Source organism: Octopus bimaculoides, chromosome 1 (genome assembly GCF_001194135.2).
Source record: "Octopus bimaculoides isolate UCB-OBI-ISO-001 chromosome 1, ASM119413v2, whole genome shotgun sequence".
In the NCBI taxonomy this organism is placed as follows: domain Eukaryota; kingdom Metazoa; phylum Mollusca; class Cephalopoda; order Octopoda; family Octopodidae; genus Octopus; species Octopus bimaculoides.
In genome coordinates this window covers 156,484,280-156,505,004 of record NC_068981.1, presented here as the reverse complement: position 1 = coordinate 156,505,004, position 20,725 = coordinate 156,484,280, and the positions used below count along the sequence as shown (strand labels likewise).

The following is a 20,725-nucleotide window of genomic DNA, read 5'->3' as shown; positions in this document are numbered from 1 at the left end:
ATAACACAGACTGAAAGATGCATGAAAAGAATGCCCAACTGTGAGCACCACATCTTTATTTTGGGCATGCTATCCTAAAATTTAGGATGTGAAACACTGGATAGTTTCATAGCAGAGATTTGCAAGTTAATAAATTGGGAATGAACAAATGCTGAAGCTTCAACCAAAGAATATTGTTATTTCTCTTTACAAGTCACAGTAAAATGTTTTGGACATGCTGTTTTTCTCACACTGTCCAAGCCACAGTCAAAGTATTATAAGATACCAAATTTCCATTATTATATATTTTAGTTCCTGTAGTTTCACAATAATTCTTTTAGCTTTGAATGTAAGAGAAGGAATGAAAGGCTGGAAATTTCTGGATACTAAGGCTGGAAAGTTCTGGATTGTTAATATTAATAATTTCAATGTACCTTTAAAGGATTCAAACACAATAAACCTGCTTTTTTAATAACTGGTGATGTATCAGAACTCTGATCATGAGCATCTTAGTCATATGCAATATGAATGGAAAATCCAGAGAGTTTGTACTTGATCATTTGACTTCCCATAAATAGTAGCTAAATCACTTTTAAAAGACATCCTACCCATGCAAAAAGAAAAAAAAAAGTACAAAATGGCTTCAACAAGAAACTGAATCAACATTGCAGGTTCAGTTTTGCTGAGGACTTATCTTTGGTTACACATTACTCATCAAAATATTTGTAACAATATTAACAAACTTATCAATATATTGACTTCTGTTAATATGCAAAAGGTTTTTTTTTTCTATTTTTTTTCTTTTACTTGTGTTGTTGCTGTTTAGACTAAGGTCAGCCCTGACCAAGCAGACCTATGGTCAAACGCATTCCAGCTATGATGATCCCATCCTTTTTCCAGACCACACAATCTAGTGTATCAGTTCTGAAGACAACAAGGCACGATTTGAGGAAGATTTAGCTGCTATTTCTTGCATGTCAATCAACCATGAAGAGGCACCAGATTTTTTTAAACTTTTTTATTTTTTCAGCTTGAGATATCATTGATTAATTTAATCTTAGAATATTATCATTACTTACTTATTCCATGGATTCAAGGATGAAGTTGATCTAAGTGAGCTTCAATCTCCAGATCTAGAGGTACGAAATTAAAAACTGCAATGCATTTATTTTGCTGCCTATCTCCATATCAATAACAATATCAGTAACAATATAATGGTAGAAATTAACATATTGGGGAATTACTATGTAGCCAGCCAACCTGCTAAAAGTAGCAAACAATTTTTTTCTCAAACTAAACTCTCCTTAAAAGAAAGACAGAAAACACTTTTGAATGCAGATCTGCATGATAAGAATTGACCTGGGGACTGAAAAACAAGAATATATAAGTAGAAATAGTAATGTATTGGATAAAATGCTTCTGGATTGGCATAATTGTTAGAATATTTGGCAGTATTCTGATTTTGAATCCTACTGAGGCCAAATTTGCTTTTCGTTCTTTTAGGAACAATGAAATACAGTGCCAGTCAAATATTCAGGTGAACCTATTTCTGTAATGCATCCAGGATGTATATGAAAGATAAAAGGTCAGTTAATTTTACTCTTTAACATTTAGAGTTAAATAGTTTTTGGATATGGTTACTTCTTTAATATCTTCGTGACTCATAATATAAATACCAGTTGTTGTTAAGCTCAGGTCGAGTTTAATCCAGTAAGCTTAGGATCCTTCTGAAAATGTCTGACATTTTTTCTTTTCTCCCTTTTTTTTTTTTTTTTCAGACACAGGGAATCTTGAAAAGAAATCAACAAGTCATTTATTTTTTAAGACGATGGGTTATGATCTGAAGGAAATTTGGCTACTATTTCTAGAAAAATAAAAAAAAGAAAAAAAGAACGGCCACATAGGATATCCCTATCTAATACTAGTTTGTAACATGGAAATCAATAAATATTAACACAAATACAAACTGAAACAATTTTATCAGGAGTGGGAAGTTGTTTTAGTCATTTAAGAATGCACAGAAATTTTTACATTCATTTGACGTTTAATTTCTTAACAGTACTGTCTATTATGAAACGTCAACAAGTTTCGTCGCACTTCTGCGACCTGGTCACGAATACAGTTTAACTGCATGTGGAAATGTGTCCGTGATCATGAGCGTATCTAGAGTGTGTGCTGCCAGGGGCGTCCCTTCAGTTTGCCACCCCTGGGCCCCCACAAAAAATACATATTGCCTACAGCAGGCCCAAAAGTGGTGCCGCCTCTATAAAAGCGCCGCCTGGAGTGGACCGCCTCCCTCTAGCTATGCTAGTGGTCAATGACTAGTACAAAACATTTTAACACTTCATAAAAGGCCGTACTTTATAGAAATAATAATAATAAGAGAGAGAGAGAGAATATAATACTTTGTGTGTGTTCTTAAGTGGTTAAAATGAGCCTTCCATAATGTAATTATTCAGTTTTAACACACGTTCTCAGACCAAGTCACTTGCCAAACAAGTCCAACTCCGACACATATTGATATATCAATATTGAAACGCTGATAACAATTTCGATAATATCGATATATCAATAGCCAAATCAATAATATCAATATATCGATAACTAAATCAATAAAATCACTTATACATGAGAATTGCCTTGCAAAATACATCAATACATCGATAATTATATCAATCAATAAAAACAAACCTATCAGTTTGGTTATTTATGCACAGCAATAACGATCTGTACAAATTGATATTTTGTCTCCTCACAAACAAAACATTATTAGTGTAATTACAGAAAGTAACACTACTTTTTGTTGAGGTGCACTGTATATTTGTCTCTTGGGGAAACTAGTCTTTGGAAACATTGACTATAAAGGATTAATTACATTACATTCATAGTTACTGTTGCCATAACAATGTGTTACTAAGAAACTGTTTGACTGTCGTTAATTTAAAAGCAACATGGTTTTCTATATATATAATATTTAATAAAAAAAAAAGTAAATAGTTTTTAGATATCTATGTTTAAGTTTAATATTATATACACAGGGAATTATTTGTAAAATAATTCAATGTTTATTCAAAGGTTTTTCCACCCTACAGTATATGTTTCTTTTTGTTTTTAGAAATTATAACTATGCCGTACATTTCCGTTATTTAAAAAAAAATGATTATCCCACATTCATAATATTTTAGCAATTCCGTTGTTTTCTTAATTTAATTTAATTTTTTTCTTTTTATGTAATATTACGTCAATTCATAATTCTTCGACAAGAATAACAAAAAAAATTGTTCACGATAGTTGTGTTGAACGACAATGTCATAACCCGGTTTACGGCACACGTGAACGCCATTTTTCAGTTGGACGGAGAGAAGGAATTATCGTTGTCGACTGAAGTTGATTAAGAAAAGAACATCTCAAGATGAAGATTGAAGAAGTAAAGAGTAATTCAAAGTCTCAACGTATTGCGTCACACAGCCATGTGAAAGGATTAGGTTTAGATGAAAATGGTTATGCAATTCAATCTGCTGCTGGGCTTGTTGGTCAGGAATTAGCCCGCGAGGTAAATGTTTTGCCGTTTTGGGCATAACTACAGGCTTTACCCCCCAGATTCTACATAGTAAATACTATATGCATAGAAAATTTCATTAAAAAATATTCATTTTTCTGAAAGTTATGACCTCCCAAAGTCTGGGGGGGGGGGTAAAACCCTGTAGTTATGCCATGTTTTGATTGAAAAGACAAGATGAAACATGCATGAAAAGAAAAACTTCATTAATTTTATACGATTTCACATTTTATTCCTAATGTATATTTTTCCTACATAAACCCAATTTTTTTTTTAATATTCTGTGAGGAGATATATTGTTTTACAGTTCATGGATTGAATTTATTCCTTCCCTGAATTTTACGTTAAGCCATCGACTTCATTATTTGCGTTAATGAAGTTGATATTTTCGCATTCGCCTATGCTATATTATTGGAAATCTGTCTTTTTTTCTGCAGGCCTTCGTTCTAAGACCCATAAAAACAAAAAACAATTCACCCGCCACTAATTCTGTTTCTCTTTGAGATTTGATATTGCTTAGATACCGGCTCGCTCACTTCATACGCCTTGAGTTTTCCTACACATAAAGCGAGGGCAATTATTTTCTTTTGAAAAGCCATTTCGGAATAGTCTCTATCAGCCTTAATCGAACATATATTATCAAAGGTTTTCTAACCACGACTGTCTCGTCTTCCTGCACATCAAGATCTACGTTGTCTAATATATGCGACGATGTGAATGTTCCGAGTCCTCCTCACCCCGCCTTTCGCAGGAGCGCATTTTTTTTTTTATATTCGTTCAGAGCATGTCGTTGTACATCTATTACACTATTTTTCTTTTGTTTCTTGGCTCCGATGAGATGTCTCGGAACATTCAGGATGCGAATGTTCCGAGGCCTCTCCCTACTCCCCCGTGTGTTTTTTCCTTCATATTCGTTCTCAGGAAGTTGTTTTACACCTATTATTTACCACCGGGTCAAGCCCTTTAGTTTGACCCTCTATCGGTTTTTAGACTACAATTTGGATTAACATGCAACTTCACGTCGTAAAAAGAAATTAAAGTGCATGTTAACCATAATTTGAGATTTCGCTGCTATTTCTAGCGGACCAACAACATAGTCTTTGTAGTCATTCTTTAATTAATATGTGGTTCTTTATTGTATTTTTCGTATATTATAAACGAAAATGTAAAAGTGGTTTTGTTTGACCTAAATGTACAAAAATTACCCCTTCTATTTGTTTCGTTATTAAATAAAAGACGCTGACATCTGGTTATGTGTGAAGGAAAAAGAAAACATGCAAGACGCAGATTGTGGAGAGAAAGAAAACGAAAGCTGATTTTTTTTTTCTTTAAACATTTTTCTAAAAATTAATTTTAAATAAATCCATACTATTAAAGTGAACGTACGTAGCCTAATGATTAAAGCAGCGCGGACCCGAACGCGCAGTCGCGCGTCCGCGCTAGCTAGTCTTGAGTGGTCGATCCTAATCCTAACCCTAACCCGCGTGTGCAAATGAATACGTGTTTAGGGTTAGGGTTAGGATCGACCACTCACGACTAGCTAGCGCGGACGCGCGACTGCGCGTTCGGGTCCGCGCTGCTTTAGTAGTACCGACAGTTGCATTCGGTTCGTATGTTCGATTCCCGGTTCCATCGGCGTGTTGTGTTCTTGGGCAAGGTACTTCATTTCACGATGCTCCAGTTGACTCAGCTGTAAATATATGCATCTGCTGCAAAATAGCACCTTGCAGGCTATAAACGCAAAATCTTGCTATCTGTCAACGGCTTTTGATAGTTACATGTAACTGGATGACGATGAATGCTCAGATTTAATAATATATCACTGCATCGTATGCTGTTATACACCGATAGTCACAATGTGCTTACACGCATTGCTGTAGCTTTCAAATGATGCCACCCCTCTGACTAAGTGGGCAGGCCAATATTCTCGAATGGAACGCTTGTCCGTCGCAAGTTTACTCATTTACAGCTGAGTGGCCTGGAGCAACGTGAAGTATTTTGTTCAAGAATTCAACGCACCGTCTATTTAGGTATCGAAACGATGATCTTGCAATCGTGAGTGCAAACACCTTAACCACTAAGCCACGCGCCTTCACAATAATAATATTTGTGTGTAATAAGCGACAAGATCTCCAATTTTCTCTTTTTTTTTTCCCCGTTAAATAATGTGTTAGAAAATCTGTTTTGGATTTTAAAAAAGTAATAAAGAGGAAAGGGAAGTTTTTGTTTTATCATACGAGGGTGTGCTGAAAAGTTTTTGGCTTTGGGTAAAAGAAAATACAGGAGGATGAGTTAATTATGATTTTACTCAAAATAATCCCCTCTCAGATTCACACATTTATGCAGGCCGTTTGTGATACCCTTAAAGTCAGGAACTTGTCAGCACCCCTCATATAGTCAGGAAGAATGTCGCTGTTATGGCTCTTATCAGATTCTCCAAGACTAGTAGGAGGGAGAAGATATCTTCAGACTAGTGGCCAGGCCTGAATGCTTGCAACAGAGCATTCTCTGCTAATTGCACCCATGATTCCAGGTAGTGATGTTACATTGGCCAATGAAATAAGTCTACCAGTTAATACAGGACAGTCTTGCTGTAATGCTTGGTTGGGAGTTAGAGAGATTAACTCAGCTAGATGGCAGTTCGCTAGCATAGCCATAATTGTGATACTTAAAATTAAATAAAGAACTATCAATGAGAAATAGATTCAAATTCTAGGTTTGAATGAATAGCCAGCAAATTCTGAAGATCATTTGATGTTTAGCCTCAGGTCCATCCTGATCCAGCTGATCAAAAGTATTTAAGCTGTGACCATCCAATCTTTGTCCTTCTGAGGCAGTGCTACTCTATCCAATGTTTCCTCCTTCTTTTAAAGTGTAATTTGAAGGAAATGTTGCTGCAATTTTTAGTCAGTTGAGCAACTGCATAGACACTCAGACATTGGTTTTTGTAGTCTTATAATTTTGTGAGAGAGTTAGAGAGAAAGCATTGAAAGGAATGGATCAAACGGAAGATTTTCATGAAAGAATAGAGTTATTGTTCAGATATTCATGTGCATGTGGTTTGAGATGCCATTGATCTAAGGAGATGTACTCTCTCAAACACTTAACCACTAATCCATTCTGTCATGTAAGCACAGATCTGGGTGCGGTCAAGAAGTTAGGTTCAGTTCCACTGTGAGGTACCTTAAACAAGTTGGTTCTACTATAGCCCTAGGCCAACCAATGCTTTGTGAGCGGATTTGCCAGAAAGAAACTGAAAGAAGCATATTTTGTATCTTTATCTTAATATTGTGTAGTGTAAATATGTCCAATATTCTGTGAAAACATATCTAACAGTAAGGAAATATTGTCTTGGTTGGAAACAAGTAAGAGTTGGCATCCAGCTGTAGAAAACCTACCTCAGTAAATACTGTCCAATCCATGCAAACCCTACAGTAGCCACAGAATAATGCAAGTCCTAGCATGTATTGTAACAAAAAAAAAAAAAGGTACTATTTGAGGAAACGGTGGGGGGAAAATGTACATGTTTGGTAGAAGCTATTGTTAATGACAGTGGGAAGCTGTGAAGTTAGTGACTACTTTTCATCTCTTCATTCATTATTCATGCAGTTTATGTATTTATATAGAATTTGTTACTATTATGTTCTCTCAGCTATTACCTTTTTTCACTTGTTTAATAGCTCTTAGATTGAACTACTGTTGTGACAAGAAACAGTTGCCAAGAATCAAACTATTTCATTTGGCTAAAACATTTGAAGAACAAGTGTGAACATGCTCATTTTTATTTCAAATGATTGGCTGCCAACCTTCAAAGTATAACATAAATCACTTAGACTGGAAATAGCAGTAACAATTTCATAATTTATCAGTACTTTAAAGATTCAGTCTTTCTAGTGCTTATCAGATCCTTGTTGAGCTATGAGGAAACTGAAGTTATTATTTTCTCTATGTGATTAAATATGAATGAGATCACTGATTGATGAGTTTATAATATAAAATAGCCTCTGAGTAAAAATAGTTTGCCATTTTCTAAAACTTTCTATGAACCTTCTTTTCAATTGGTGAGAAGTCTTACTCAGAACAAGAAATTGTCTTGCGAAAGGACTCTCAAGATTGCTGTTCTAGCTGCATGAATGTGAACATGTAGTGGCATTGCAAGTAAGATGGATAAGAGTTTGGTGCCATCTAAAAAGCACCAAGTACACTCTGTAAAGTGGTTGGCATTGGGAAGGGCATCCAGCCATAGAAACCATGCTAAAACTTTCCAGTTTGCTAGCTCCTGTCAAACCATCCAATCCATGCCAGTATTGAAAAAAGACATTAAATGGTGGTGATGATATGATGATAATGATTTAAACGGATGACTAGCATCAAAAGTAGTGTTTTAGAGGTTGAATTAGTTTCAAGAATCAAGGTACTCATTTAGAATAGTATCTAAACATGTATTTGTTTCGCTTTGCTAGACATTGGCTGATTAACAAAAGGTCCCAGTCTTTCTAGTCAGATTGCATGGCTGTAGTACAATGACTGAAAGATATATTTTATGTCCTAGCTAATAAATGAATAGTTGATAGAAAAATCATATATCATTGTTCAATAAAATTTCGAGTCTCTTATTAATTGAAATAGTCCAGTTACCATTGTGTTCTTCAATAGTTATATCAACAATAATAGCTTTGTTGAAAGAGATGTGAATGCCTTTGATGTCATTGTTGAGAAGTATACTATCCATCACACTTTGAAAAGCATTTACACAGCATTAGTCACACCAAAGGCTAACCTTGCAATGTAGAATAAAAGTACATCAGCTTAATGTTTATCTCTTAATGTAGAATAGAATCTGACAGTATACTGCTTTCAGATCTAGTTTGTTGTAGAATTTATTAAAAGATAGAATGCACTCGATTTTTAATATTAGAAAGTAGAAAAGCAGCTAAAAGTAGTAGGGATTTACTCTTTGGAAATAGTTGATAACATGGCATTGTTTTTCCGAGTTACCAGGGAAAAACTGAATGCTTGATATTACTAACATCAAGAAGTCGTTTAATCTCTTTATTATTAAATCTGATAAGTGGAGAAATTAGTAGCAATCAGTTTCAAATTATTATGTAGTTGAGCAAAATTAGCAAGAAGGGGTCACCAACATAGAAACATGTTTTTTTATATTTTTTTTAATGTTAGAAAGTTGTATTGTTTTATAAAGTCATGTCCTTGGATTATAGGGGAACACAAGTCAGGCAAAGCATTTAAATACATTCTTTTTGAATTCAAAAGCTACAAAAAGAGGTTTTAAATATGGATTGATGAACAATCAGCTTGCTTTGAGTTTCCAGGATGTTGTGAATTAGGGATTCTGGCAAGTATCCTCCTCTATGAAGTTGACAACACTATCTGAAGGAAGTAAAATATTAATGCATTGAATAGCCATACATATGCTGATGGTAACTTTTTATAAGGGTAATTTATTAACATGTGCTTGTTGTAATAGGGTTGTTGATGCTAATGTCATGACTCTTTTTGGCCAACACACTCATGAAAAATGTCCACCCATTTTGCAGGTGTGGCAAATTTCCAGTTTCAGATATGGTACTGAGAAGGTGAGAAGACTGAAAAGTTTCTGCATTTCTAGGGCAGATTCCAGAAATTGAGCTTGAGTGATTGCTTGTTCCAAGTTTAAAAGTGGCTTTTATCAAATATAGTCAAAGGAGGTTTTGGACTTAAATGGATCTCTAACGCTTTCCTCTCAATATACATCAACAATTATGGCCCAAAATTACAGTATCTGGCAAGTTTGCATAGAATTGTGATATAAAATTCAGTATTTTCATTTAGTTGATGTTTCTGTAACTACATCTGGAATCTGCAAAAAAATTGTAATCTATTTAGTGAGATGACTAAACAGAATGAGTTTTTGTTTTTAATTTGAGTCTAGAGATTCAGTGATAAAATTTAGGAATGTAGTTTTTTCAGTATGTTCACTCTATCTGGTGATGTACTATCATACCAATGTCATCATCATCATCATCGTCGTCGTTTAACATCTGCTTTCCATGCTAGCATGGGTTGGACGATTTGACTGAGGACTGGTGAAACCATATGGCTACACCAGGTTCCTGTTTCCAAGTTTACTTGAATTAATTATTGTGACAAGAAACAATTGCCTAGAATTAAATTGTTTTATTTATCTAAAATGTCTGACTTAGTATCTGAAACACAAGTGCAAATAGTGAATACTTTCAACACAGTAATAATTTTGTTGTTATGAACTTGTATTTTTAGGCTGCTGGAGTTATTGTAGAAATGATTCGATCCAAGAAAATGGCAGGAAGAGCTGTGCTATTCGCAGGACCTCCTGGAACAGGAAAGGTACTAAATTCCATCACATATTTAATGTAAAGATGCATGTGACCATATACACTGATGTATATGAACACTTTTTACTCTCAACAAAAATGTTTATATATTTTATTTTGTTCTTATATAGACTGCTATTGCATTAGCTATTGCTCAAGAGCTTGGCAGCAAAGTTCCATTCTGCCCAATGGTTGGAAGTGAAGTGTATTCCAGTGAAATTAAGAAGACAGAAGTTTTAATGGAAAACTTTCGACGTGCCATTGGCTTGCGTATAAAAGAGACTAAGGAGGTTTATGAAGGAGAAGTCACAGAAATTACACCAGCAGAAACAGAAAACCCAATGGGCGGTAAATATATTTGTATTTCAGAATTTTACTTTATATAGTGCTAGTAATTTTGTAACATTAAAACATAATGGAACCTCTCCACAATCATTTGACCTGCTGGTAATATCAGTCAAATTTCTCTGAAATCACACCATCCTGCCTTAAAAAATGGAAATGATCTTGGCTAGAGTAACTTAGATCATAACAGCTAAGATAACATTACAGATAAAATTTTAGCTATTTAGTAAGGTGAGGGTTGGCAACGAGTATAGTGACGAATTCCAGGTAGAAGTAGGGGTTCACCAAGGATCAGCCCTCAGCCCCCTCTTATTCATAGTCCTCCAAGCAATAACAGGAATTCAGCACAGGCTGCCCCTGGGAGCTCCTTTATGCTGATGACCTTGCTCTAATAGCCAAGTCACTGCCAAAACTAGAGACGATGTTTAGGGTGTGGAAGCAAGGTCTAGAATCAAAGGGCCTTAGGGTTAACCTAGCAAAAACCAAAGTCTTGGTAAGTAGGAAGTCTGACAAATCACAAACCCTTTCAGATAGATGGCCCTGCTCGATCTGTAGAAAAGGCATGGGTAGAAACTTCATACAATGTACCCAGTGTAAGCTATGGACACAAAAAAGGTGCAGCAATATCAAAGGAAGGTTGATCGAGAAGATAGTTTTTGTGTGTTGCAGACGCACAGGGCAATAAACACTGAAGATATACAAAAAACAGATTCCGTCACATGCCAGGGAAAAAAACTAGAAGTAGTTGACAGCTTCTGCTACCTAGGCAACCAAGTTAGTAGTGGGGGTGTTTGCTCTGAGAGTGTAGCTGCTAGAATAAGAACAGCCTGGGCAAAGTTCAGGGAGCTCCTACTTCTGCTGGCAACTAACGGCCTCTTGCTCAGGATGAAGGTAGACTGTATGATGCATGTGTGCGAAGTGCCATGCTACACAGCAGTGAAACATGGGCCATGCGTAGGCTTGAAAGAAGTGAAACTAGTATAATCCGCTGGATGTGTAATGTCAGTTTGCATACACAACAGAGTGTGAGTGCCCTGAGAGAAAAGTTGGGCATAAGAAGCATCAAATGTGGAGACAACTGCACTAGTATGGTCATGTGTTATGTATGGATGAGGACAGCTGTGTGAGGAAGTGTTACACCCTAACTGTGGAAGAGGTAGACCCAGGAAGACATGGGATGAGGTGGTGAAACATAACCTTTGAATGTTGGGCCTCGTGGAGGCAATAGCAGGAGACCATCCAGATGTAGTCGATGCCAGGTCCACCTGACTGGCTCCCATGCCAGTGGCATGTAGAAAGCACTATCCGAACCTGATTGATGCCAGGGCTGCCTGACTGGCTCCTGTACAGGTGGCACATAAAAAGCACTGTCCAAACATGATCGATGCCAGGCCTGCCTGACTGGCTCCTGTGCCAGTGACACATAAAAAGCACCCATTACACTTGGAGTGGTTGGCATTAGGAAGGGCATCCAGCTGTAGAAACATTACCAGATCAGATTGGAGCCTGGTACAGCCTCTGGCTTTCCAGACCTCAGTCAAACCGTCCAGCCCATGCCAGCATGGAAAACAGACGTTAAACAATGATGATGAAACCCACCTCACTAAACAGTCTTACCTTTTGAATCCATTTTGGGCTGACCTATCTTTGTTACTCTACTAAACATGTTTGTTCTTATATCTCTCCTACCACCTGCTTTAAATTATTTCTCCTGCCCATTCTAAATTTCTGTCTACAACAATAATATGTTTTAGTTGTGAAATCAATAACTGTATAGTTTACATAATCTTATAATTATAGTCCTCTAGAACTCATCCCTTACCAATGTTTTCTAATCAAAAATATGCTGCGTCTCAGCTGTCTCTTGTGAGCTCTAGCCATCTTCCATAATTTAAGAAGCTCTATTAACAGTACCTAACTCATCCATCTCTTCCTTAGCTCTTTTTTTTGTATGTCAGCAGTTATTCACAGGGTAATGGCCCTCTTCTCTGTCAGAGTTTATAGCTTTTGCCAAGGCTTTAGCCACACAGATAGCTTAACAACAAATCTGTTTCCCTAAGGCTTATATGATCTATGTTTCAACTTCATCTTCTGAAAGCTTGTACTTGTAGAGAAAGCATGGATATTAGGAACAAATTCTAGTTTGCTGTAATTCTAAAGGAGAAAAATTGTTCAAGATTTGTTACTATCTTAATGTTGTATGGGTGGTGAAGATAGTATATTTTGCTGGCCTCTAAGTAACATGATTTTCATCTTGGCCTCTCTACCTAAGAACTAGAAGGAAAATAAAATAACTGGCATTCATAACTTTTGCAAATAACATTAGCTGTAACTGGGAATTAAAATTATTTCATGGTGTGTTGCACATGCTATGTCACTGAGTATGATGTTAATGATGAGTATAATTATCCTGGTTTCTGTGCAAGGATGAGCTAAATGGGTTTCTTTCAGCATTTTTCTATATGACTTCATATGACATCATCTAATTTAAGAACTCCCTCTTCTTAAGAGTCAATCCAAATGCTTGAATGTGAAATAGGGAGTTGGTGGTACTTTATATAAATGTTGAATACTAATCTGTTTTACTTTTAAACTATGGCAATTCCATACAGGCTATGGCAAGACTGTAAGTCATGTGATAATTGGTTTGAAAACTGCAAAAGGAACAAAGCAATTAAAATTAGACCCTTCCATCTTTGAGAGTTTACAAAAAGAGAAGGTTGAAGTCGGTGATGTGATCTACATTGAATCAAACAGTGGTGCTGTAAAAGTAAGTTGAATTTTTTATTTCCTTATGTATGTATATCTGTGTATACCAGTCTAAACTGTGCATTGAAGTGCATCCTGTTATATCAAAAGGTAACTTAATTTGATTAACAAAGATCAGAATGTGTTTCATCCAGAGATGGCATGAAATACATACTAGGGTTGATACGATCAGCTAAAAAACCCAGTATGCACACAGTCCAATGACTGAAACCAGTAAAGGAAAAGAATTACTTTGCTGTGGTTTTACAGCTTTGTGTAATGAAGCAATCAAAATTGAATTAATTGTTAATTTTGAAATTTATGTTGGTCAAATTTGTGAATTTCATTAATTTTCTATGTAAAAAAATTTTGATTGTTCTCTTATTTTTTTATTGAAATGTAAGATGTAATAGAAAAAGTTATATGAAGTTGAAAATGAAATATCACTTCAGAAATAAATAAATGTTTAAAGGCTTATTTTTCCTTTATTCTTGTAGAGACAAGGAAGATCTGACAGCTATGCTACAGAATTTGATCTTGAAGCTGAAGAATATGTTCCTTTACCTAAAGGGGATGTCCACAAGAAAAAGGAGGTAATTCAGGATGTCACTCTGCATGATTTGGATACAGCTAATGCACACCCACAGGTAAGTTTCTAAATTCTTTGGATATTTTTTATTGTATTCAGCTGACTAGGAAAAGTATTTTAAAAGATACCTGGTGGGTGGAAGATGCTTGTCTGATAGTTGATGCTGTGAAGAACATCCAGTTGTAAAATCATTGCTTTAATAATGACTGTTGAACTGGATCTGTCAAGTCCAAAGACTACATCATGTTTCAGTATCTGCTTTGGCATAGTTTCTATGGTTGAATGCCCTTCCTAATGTCAACCACTTATGAGTGTACTGTACACCCTTTTTTTGTGGTAGATCAGCACTAGTGAGGTTGTATTGCAGCTTGCAAGATTGAAGATTTTCATTGATTGGGTGGGGCTACAGTAGAAGAAAGTGACTTTATACTAAGAGTTAAGATATACAGTCAGGCCAGGAAAACCTGCTGCTGGTACCATGTAATCCAGTATTACCTGTTTCATGGTTGAGTGGTTGGCACCTACACTGATTCCTCCACCTGGCTTGCCAGGTGAAACAGCTGCTGTGGACATTCTGCAGGACTAAAAGCAAGACCTGTCAAAGGATTGATGACCGCATTGTGAGCCAATGGCCATCTACACAGGTGGTGTCTTCTAAAAACATCCTGCACATGGGCTGGCAAACTGCATTTGGTCCAAGACTAGCCACAAAAACACCAACGAAAGACATATGCTCTTGAGTTGGAGTTTACTGATGATGTGGTGTAGAGCGAGAAATTTATACACACACACACATTGTGTTTACAGAATCTCAGTTTTTGCCAAATTGGATAGGCCTTCTCAGCGTTGCACATCTCCAGTCATCCTGATTACACTTATGCCCAATTTTGGTCTCGACATGTTTACATTTTGTTATTCATACACACTTATGTTGCACATTCAATGGAGCAGGCTAACTTCATTTCTTTCTAGCCTTTGCAAGTCGTCTGCATTCAAAACCCATGTCTCACTCATGTAGCATTGCAGTTTGTACACAGGCATCATAATGTTTACATTTTGCATTTTTCCTGAATGTGCCTGCTTATTAGGAGTGGAGTTTGTTGGCTCTTTGCATCAAGTCATTCACTTGCTCAGCACTTTCAAAGACAAGTGGAATAAAATGATACCCTTACTTGAAAGATGGTCTGGCTGTAAAACAGTGTTTCAGTATGTATTCACCCAACCTATGTTAGCATGGGAAAACAGTTGTAAAGTGAACAACTATATATGTGTGTGTGTGTCTATATAAAATTTTATTTTGTTGCATTCTCTTAGATGCTATTTTGTTTTTCATTAATATTGTTACCTTAATTATTTTCTTAGGGTGGTCAAGACGTAATGTCAATGATGAGTAGTCTAATGAAACCAAAGAAAACTGAAATCACTGGTAAGATTTATTCTTTTTAATTGGAATCTTTTGTTGTGAAACTTTCCTGAATGAAGTGTATATTTTTAATGACATTTTTTTTTTCAGATAAACTGCGTAAAGAGATAAACAAAGTAGTAAATACATACATTGACCAAGGAATTGCTGAACTGGTTCCGGGGCTTCTGTTCATTGATGAAGTTCATATGCTCGACATAGAATGTTTCACCTATTTACATAGAGCTCTAGAATCCTCCATCTCTCCAATTGTCATCTTTGCTACCAATCGAGGCAAATGTTCAATCAGGTAAGATTATTTAATGATATTTAACTTTATTGATTGAATTGAATTCATGGTAGAAGTGTCTATTATTTATCTTAGTATAGACACAGGCATGGCCGTATAAGGGCAGACATGGCTTTATGAGTTCTTACCTACAGTGCAGCACCTTATGCACATGTCTTTTACTATGACCAAATGCTTGTGAGTAGATTTAGTAGGCAGAAACTGATAGAAGTCTGTCATAAATATATATGTATCTATATACATATGTGCATGCTTGTTTGTGTACCAAGACAATGTAGGGTCTTAGGACTCTTTATTCTTATTAGAGACATGACAACCTCTGTATTCTTGGTGCCGTAATAAAATATACCCTGTACACTGTAAAGTGGTTCTATAATAAAATGCATCCAATATTTTGTAAAGTGCACCCTAAGGCAGTGTAGGCTTATCAGGGACATGACAACATATGTAGTTTTGATATTATGGTAAAGGGCATATATCTATGGAAACAAAGCCAAAAATGAAGTGTATGAACATGGTGTAATATTCCAACCTATGTAGGAGGGCAGTAACTATTAAAAAGAATCATTCAACCAAGCATTTGGTGATAATGGTATTCCATTGAAATCCTTGACAAATTCCCCATTTATTTGTAGGGATCCATCCAGGAGATATAATGAATGGCATCTATATGTAGGCATGTAACAGGCTGCTAACATGGACCTGATTCTCCAGGTTGGTGGTGAGAGTGAGAGTGATAAATGGATTAGCAGCCTTGTCATATTAAAACATTTCTTGCAATGTAAATATTGAGAGAAATCACATGCAAATGAGATTCTCTTCACCTCAGTGACTGATGACATCTTTTGGTGAAAGGCCTTTAGGGAAACTGGAGGACCAAAAGTTGTTTAAAAAGGATTGTACAAGACGGAAGGTCTTGAAAGGCAAATGTTGATGACCTCAACTAAAATTAAAATTCAAAGAAGTCAGTACAGAAATAAAACTATGTATGGTTTTTATTCTAAAATGTATTACTTTGTGGAACTCATCTTTTTCTTCTCATCTCATGCTACACTTTGTCCTTTCAAACTCTGTATTAACCATCTTAATCTTTCTTATTTCCACTTGTCATCTGAAAAGTCCCTTCACAAGCTTAGATCAAGACTTGCTTTCAACAAATAATAAAAATCAGGCAGCTACAACATAATTGAACCCTTTAGCATTCAAATTACTTTGTAATACTCATTTATTCACGTTGTTTTGAATTAATCAAGCATTATCTTGTAACTTTGAAATTTCAATGATGTGATTGTTTATTTTATTGTAAGGTTATTGTTATTAATATTATAGGGTAGGTGCGAGAGGTTGGATTTGGATGGTTTGAACATAAAACGGGTAGAATATTTTGGCCAGATATGGTCTGTTTAAATGTTAAAGGGGTTATATTTGTTTTCTGTTATCTCTACAAGGGTAGTTGAGTTGTAGAAATGGTAGAATTGAATTAGATACAGGACATTTGGTTACATTTTTTCACATTCTGAGTTTAAGTTTCTCTGATATCATCTTTGCCAATTATTTCTTTGAGTTTGATTAAATACCAAGCATGCGCTAGTGTCAGTGTTTTTAGACTGCAGCGCTCCTTTGAAAACTATCGATTTGGTTATGTCTTTTATTCTTTTTCTGTGATGGTGACCATTTTAACTACTTAGTTTTTTGCAATGTAAGATGTAAATATTTTTTTGATCAAGTATCAGCTAATATGTATGCATGGACGTGTGTGTGTGTGTGTAGTTTATAGAAAACAAACACCATTTACTGATGGTGGGACTCTATACTGTTAGTAGAGTCAATTTATTAATCATTTTAGAGTTGATCAAGTTCCTATGGCAAAGCTTGAAGTCCCAGTATAATTTTTTTTTTTTCTTCCATTACTAAAATGATGTATTTGTACAATTTCAGGGGTACTGAAGACATAGTATCTTCCCATGGCATTCCACTTGATCTTTTAGACCGAGTCATGATCATTAGAACACTACCTTATACACAAGAGGAAATGATGCAGGTTTGTACACACTTTATAACAGAAAAGTTAACTATTTTACTAAATCCCTCCAAATTTGGAATAATTTTCAAATTTAACCTAGTTTTCTTAAATACAAATATGATTAAAAAAGGCATTAAAATAATAAAGAACAATATTTTGATTTTTAGTGCTGTTCTACAATCTAAAAGAGGCAATTATAAAATTCAAACTGATAAGCAGGTTTAATTCAAGAAGAAAACATTGAGTCCAAGTTGTGTTATGTGACCAAAGATCATTAGTGTACTAGTAACAACGGTTGGATAACTCTATGAATTTATGGTTGGTAAGGTAGCTGTATAGACTGATGGTTGCTAAGATAACTCTGTACGATTGATGATTTGTGAGAACATTGTACAATTGATGATCGTCAGGTAGAATGATGCAATGATTATAAATCGTTTTATTGTCTGTAGAATATATTTTTACTCCAGTTTTGTACCAGCTCCTTTTTAATTCAGTTGTTGAAAACAAGGTACTCTTGCTATTAAAACAAATACTATCTACAAACAGATCTTTAAAAATATGTAGGTGACAACAAATATCTGAATTTGGAACTGGTACAGTGTTTGGTTTTACTTTTTGTTCTAACATTAAACATTAAATACAAAATTTAGATTACATTGGCCAAATAATTCTAATTAAAATTAGATAATGTATAATATCAGGTTTGTTACAAAACTTTTCTAACTTCAAGGCAAACAAAACAATTATTACATTTCAAATAATCATATAATCATTTGAATGAAAATTTAGGCATGTTTGGGACAATGAATTTATCACCATTCAAGTAAATTGTTTTGAATTCTATTAAATACCAACTGGTTAGGGTTTTTGTTCAGTTATTGAAATTTGATTGTTTATTATTCATTAATTTAGAAATGTGCAATTCTTTAAAAGAAGAGTCTTTATATTTTGGTCATTGACCCTTTTCCTCAACAGATCCTAGGTATTCGCTCACAAACTGAATCAATTCACATCAGTGATGAATCTTTACAGTTACTCAGCTTGACTGGAACTAATTCCACACTCAGGTAATACTTTAATATTCTAGATTGATTCTAGATTAAATAAAAGTACTCTTTACATTTTATCTATATTTGTTCCAATTATGTATGATTTGAAGAAGATCTGTTACTACTTTTAGTAGCATTTATATGTTCCTTTTTGTGACTTGATAGTTAGATGACAAATTCTTGACAAATTTCCCATTTATTTGTATGGTATTGACAAACTGACAATTTTCTTATTTCTTAATTTAGATATGCTGTCCAGCTTCTAACACCAGCTAACTTATTAGCTCGAATAAATGGAAAAGATGGCATTGGTAAAGAAGAAATTGAAGAAGTGAAGAAATTATTTTATGATGCCAAATCTTCAGCAAAGCTTTTACAGAAATTTGATGACAAATATATGAAGTAAAAGAAAGTACATCACAACACATAATTTCTTAAATAAATTTGTTTTTCCTGTAACAATGAATTTGTTTATTTCAATACAGTTTATTTGGAACTTTACTAAAATGTTGGATAGAAATAGTGATGATTCCTCACATTTTTCCAATTATTAAAAAAAATTTGTTTACATATACACTTCTCCAAGAAAGTCCTTTTATGATTTTTCTTTTTTCATATTCAGTATTTGTTGGATAGAATTAGTTAATTAGCTGATGATGAGTTATCAACCAATGAACTAAAAGGTGGCTGGTTCATATCTTGTCACTGATAATGCACTATATTGAGCTGGTAAAAATTTTACTTTAGCTGTCCCAGTTCTTGTAGCTGTAAATAGGGACAATATCAGTGTAAAGTTAGAACAACAAATGCTCACTTTGTCGGACTGTTTGTGCACTTAATGTAGATTTTACTGTGCACATGAGGAAAAGTCCTGTAACGCACTATGAAACATGTAAATTGTGTATGAGAATGTATGTTATCTCTCTCACTCATAGACATGTTAAACAAATGTGCAAATAACATGAGGTGTAATACATTGATGTTACAGTTTTTGTTTTTTCTCTTACCCTCTTATCACATCACCCATGTGACAAGACAAATTGTCACTGTCTACACACCTAGTTGAGTGAGAAGGAAAGGAATGTACAGGTGGAGTCAACTCAAGATGTCATGGTTAAATATACTTAGTTCAATTTGCAAAGTGATAGGAAGAATAGCCAGCTGCAGATATCATGCCAAAATGAACATATGAGCAAGACGTTTGACCCACCTAACCCATGCCTGCATAAAGAAGTAATTGTAAAATGATGATGGTACCATCTACTTATGCTGTGGATACAGTTTTAGACTACTTAATGCAATCTTACTTACCCCACTGCAAGCAATATCATTGACAGATAGTGAAGGTGATGTGTCTATAGAGTTAGGCACTCCAAACAAATCCAGAAACCAGCAAAAAGGAATTTTGTTTGTTTTATTTTTACAGAAAAGGTGTCAACTCAGCAACCCATTTATGAGAACAGTAACTGAATAAAAGTTCTTGTATACAGGTGCAATTATCCTCTCTTGCTGGTATCATACCAAAATGCATTTAATTCATTGGTAAAGTAGTTGTTGATTGGTAGGATATCAAGTTGTAAAAATCTTACCAAATTATATCCAAAAATATGAAATTTAGTGAAAATGTTAACTGAACTATCTACTATTATTGTTAATGTTGTGCTTGATGGTGGGACAACCAGGTGTGAGCGCTCCACCTCAATCACCATCAAGCAATCTCAGCAATTCTCTTCCCTTGAGATGCAGAACTTAAAGGTTGTCACTGTTAAACCTAGCATGATGGAAGTAGATTGTGGAGATGATAGGAGTGAGCAGCTGTGTGTTGTGTACAAAGTGAGTGATGATGTTTAGCTGTGGTTTAACTCCAGAACTGCAAATTCTTTTGGGTGGTTGGAGTAGAGTATGGTGTAATAATTAAGTCTTGACATCATAAGCAACATGGTAATAATAACATCCTTTGCAAATGCACTGCAATCAGGACTGACAAATGAGCAAAAAATTTAGTCTACTTCTAAAGCGGACGACAGTGACTTCATTATAAAGGCTGGTAATTTAATTAGATATGTTGGATAATATCAAAATGACATGTAAGATATAGTAATGAAGAGGGATCAAGTCTCTTCAACTTCTGTGATGCAACTAACTTAAACATTTTTAACATATATTTCAGAAAACCAGCTAACACTCAGAAACCTGCTAGCTAGGTAGACATCATTTTCACAAGAAAGCATGATAACACCAAATTATAAATACTAAATTTTCCCCCCAGTGATGTATAAACTTAGAGATAACTTGGAGAAGGCAGATAATCATCATTGTCATTGTTGTCTGCTTCCCCAAGCTTGCATGGAGCCATTTCCTCTAA

The 20,725-nt window shown here is 35.0% G+C and overlaps 2 protein-coding genes across 2 annotated transcripts in view; one reads left to right on the top strand and one right to left on the bottom strand.

Annotated features, from left to right (window-relative positions):
- The window catches only part of LOC106871403 (coiled-coil domain-containing protein 146), a 41,249-nt gene extending 38,372 nt beyond the window's left edge, over positions 1-2,877 (bottom strand). Inside the window, exons 1-2 of the mRNA XM_052970515.1 lie at positions 2,671-2,877; positions 1,059-1,133 (exon numbers count right to left, since the gene is read on the bottom strand). The gene's annotated coding sequence lies outside the window, so the exon portion shown is untranslated. The remainder of the gene's footprint in view (positions 1-1,058; positions 1,134-2,670) is intronic.
- A 398-nt stretch (positions 2,878-3,275) lies between these two features.
- Positions 3,276-18,822, top strand: LOC106883175 (ruvB-like 1). Its single transcript, XM_014934095.2, has 10 exons — positions 3,276-3,532; positions 9,818-9,904; positions 10,023-10,239; positions 12,849-13,006; positions 13,482-13,631; positions 14,936-14,999; positions 15,087-15,285; positions 17,224-17,326; positions 18,287-18,378; positions 18,607-18,822. Exons 1-10 carry the CDS (start codon positions 3,392-3,394, stop codon positions 18,764-18,766), a joined length of 1,371 nt encoding a protein of 456 aa, XP_014789581.1. The 5' UTR covers positions 3,276-3,391; the 3' UTR covers positions 18,767-18,822.
- The last annotated feature ends 1,903 nt before the right edge of the window (positions 18,823-20,725 follow it).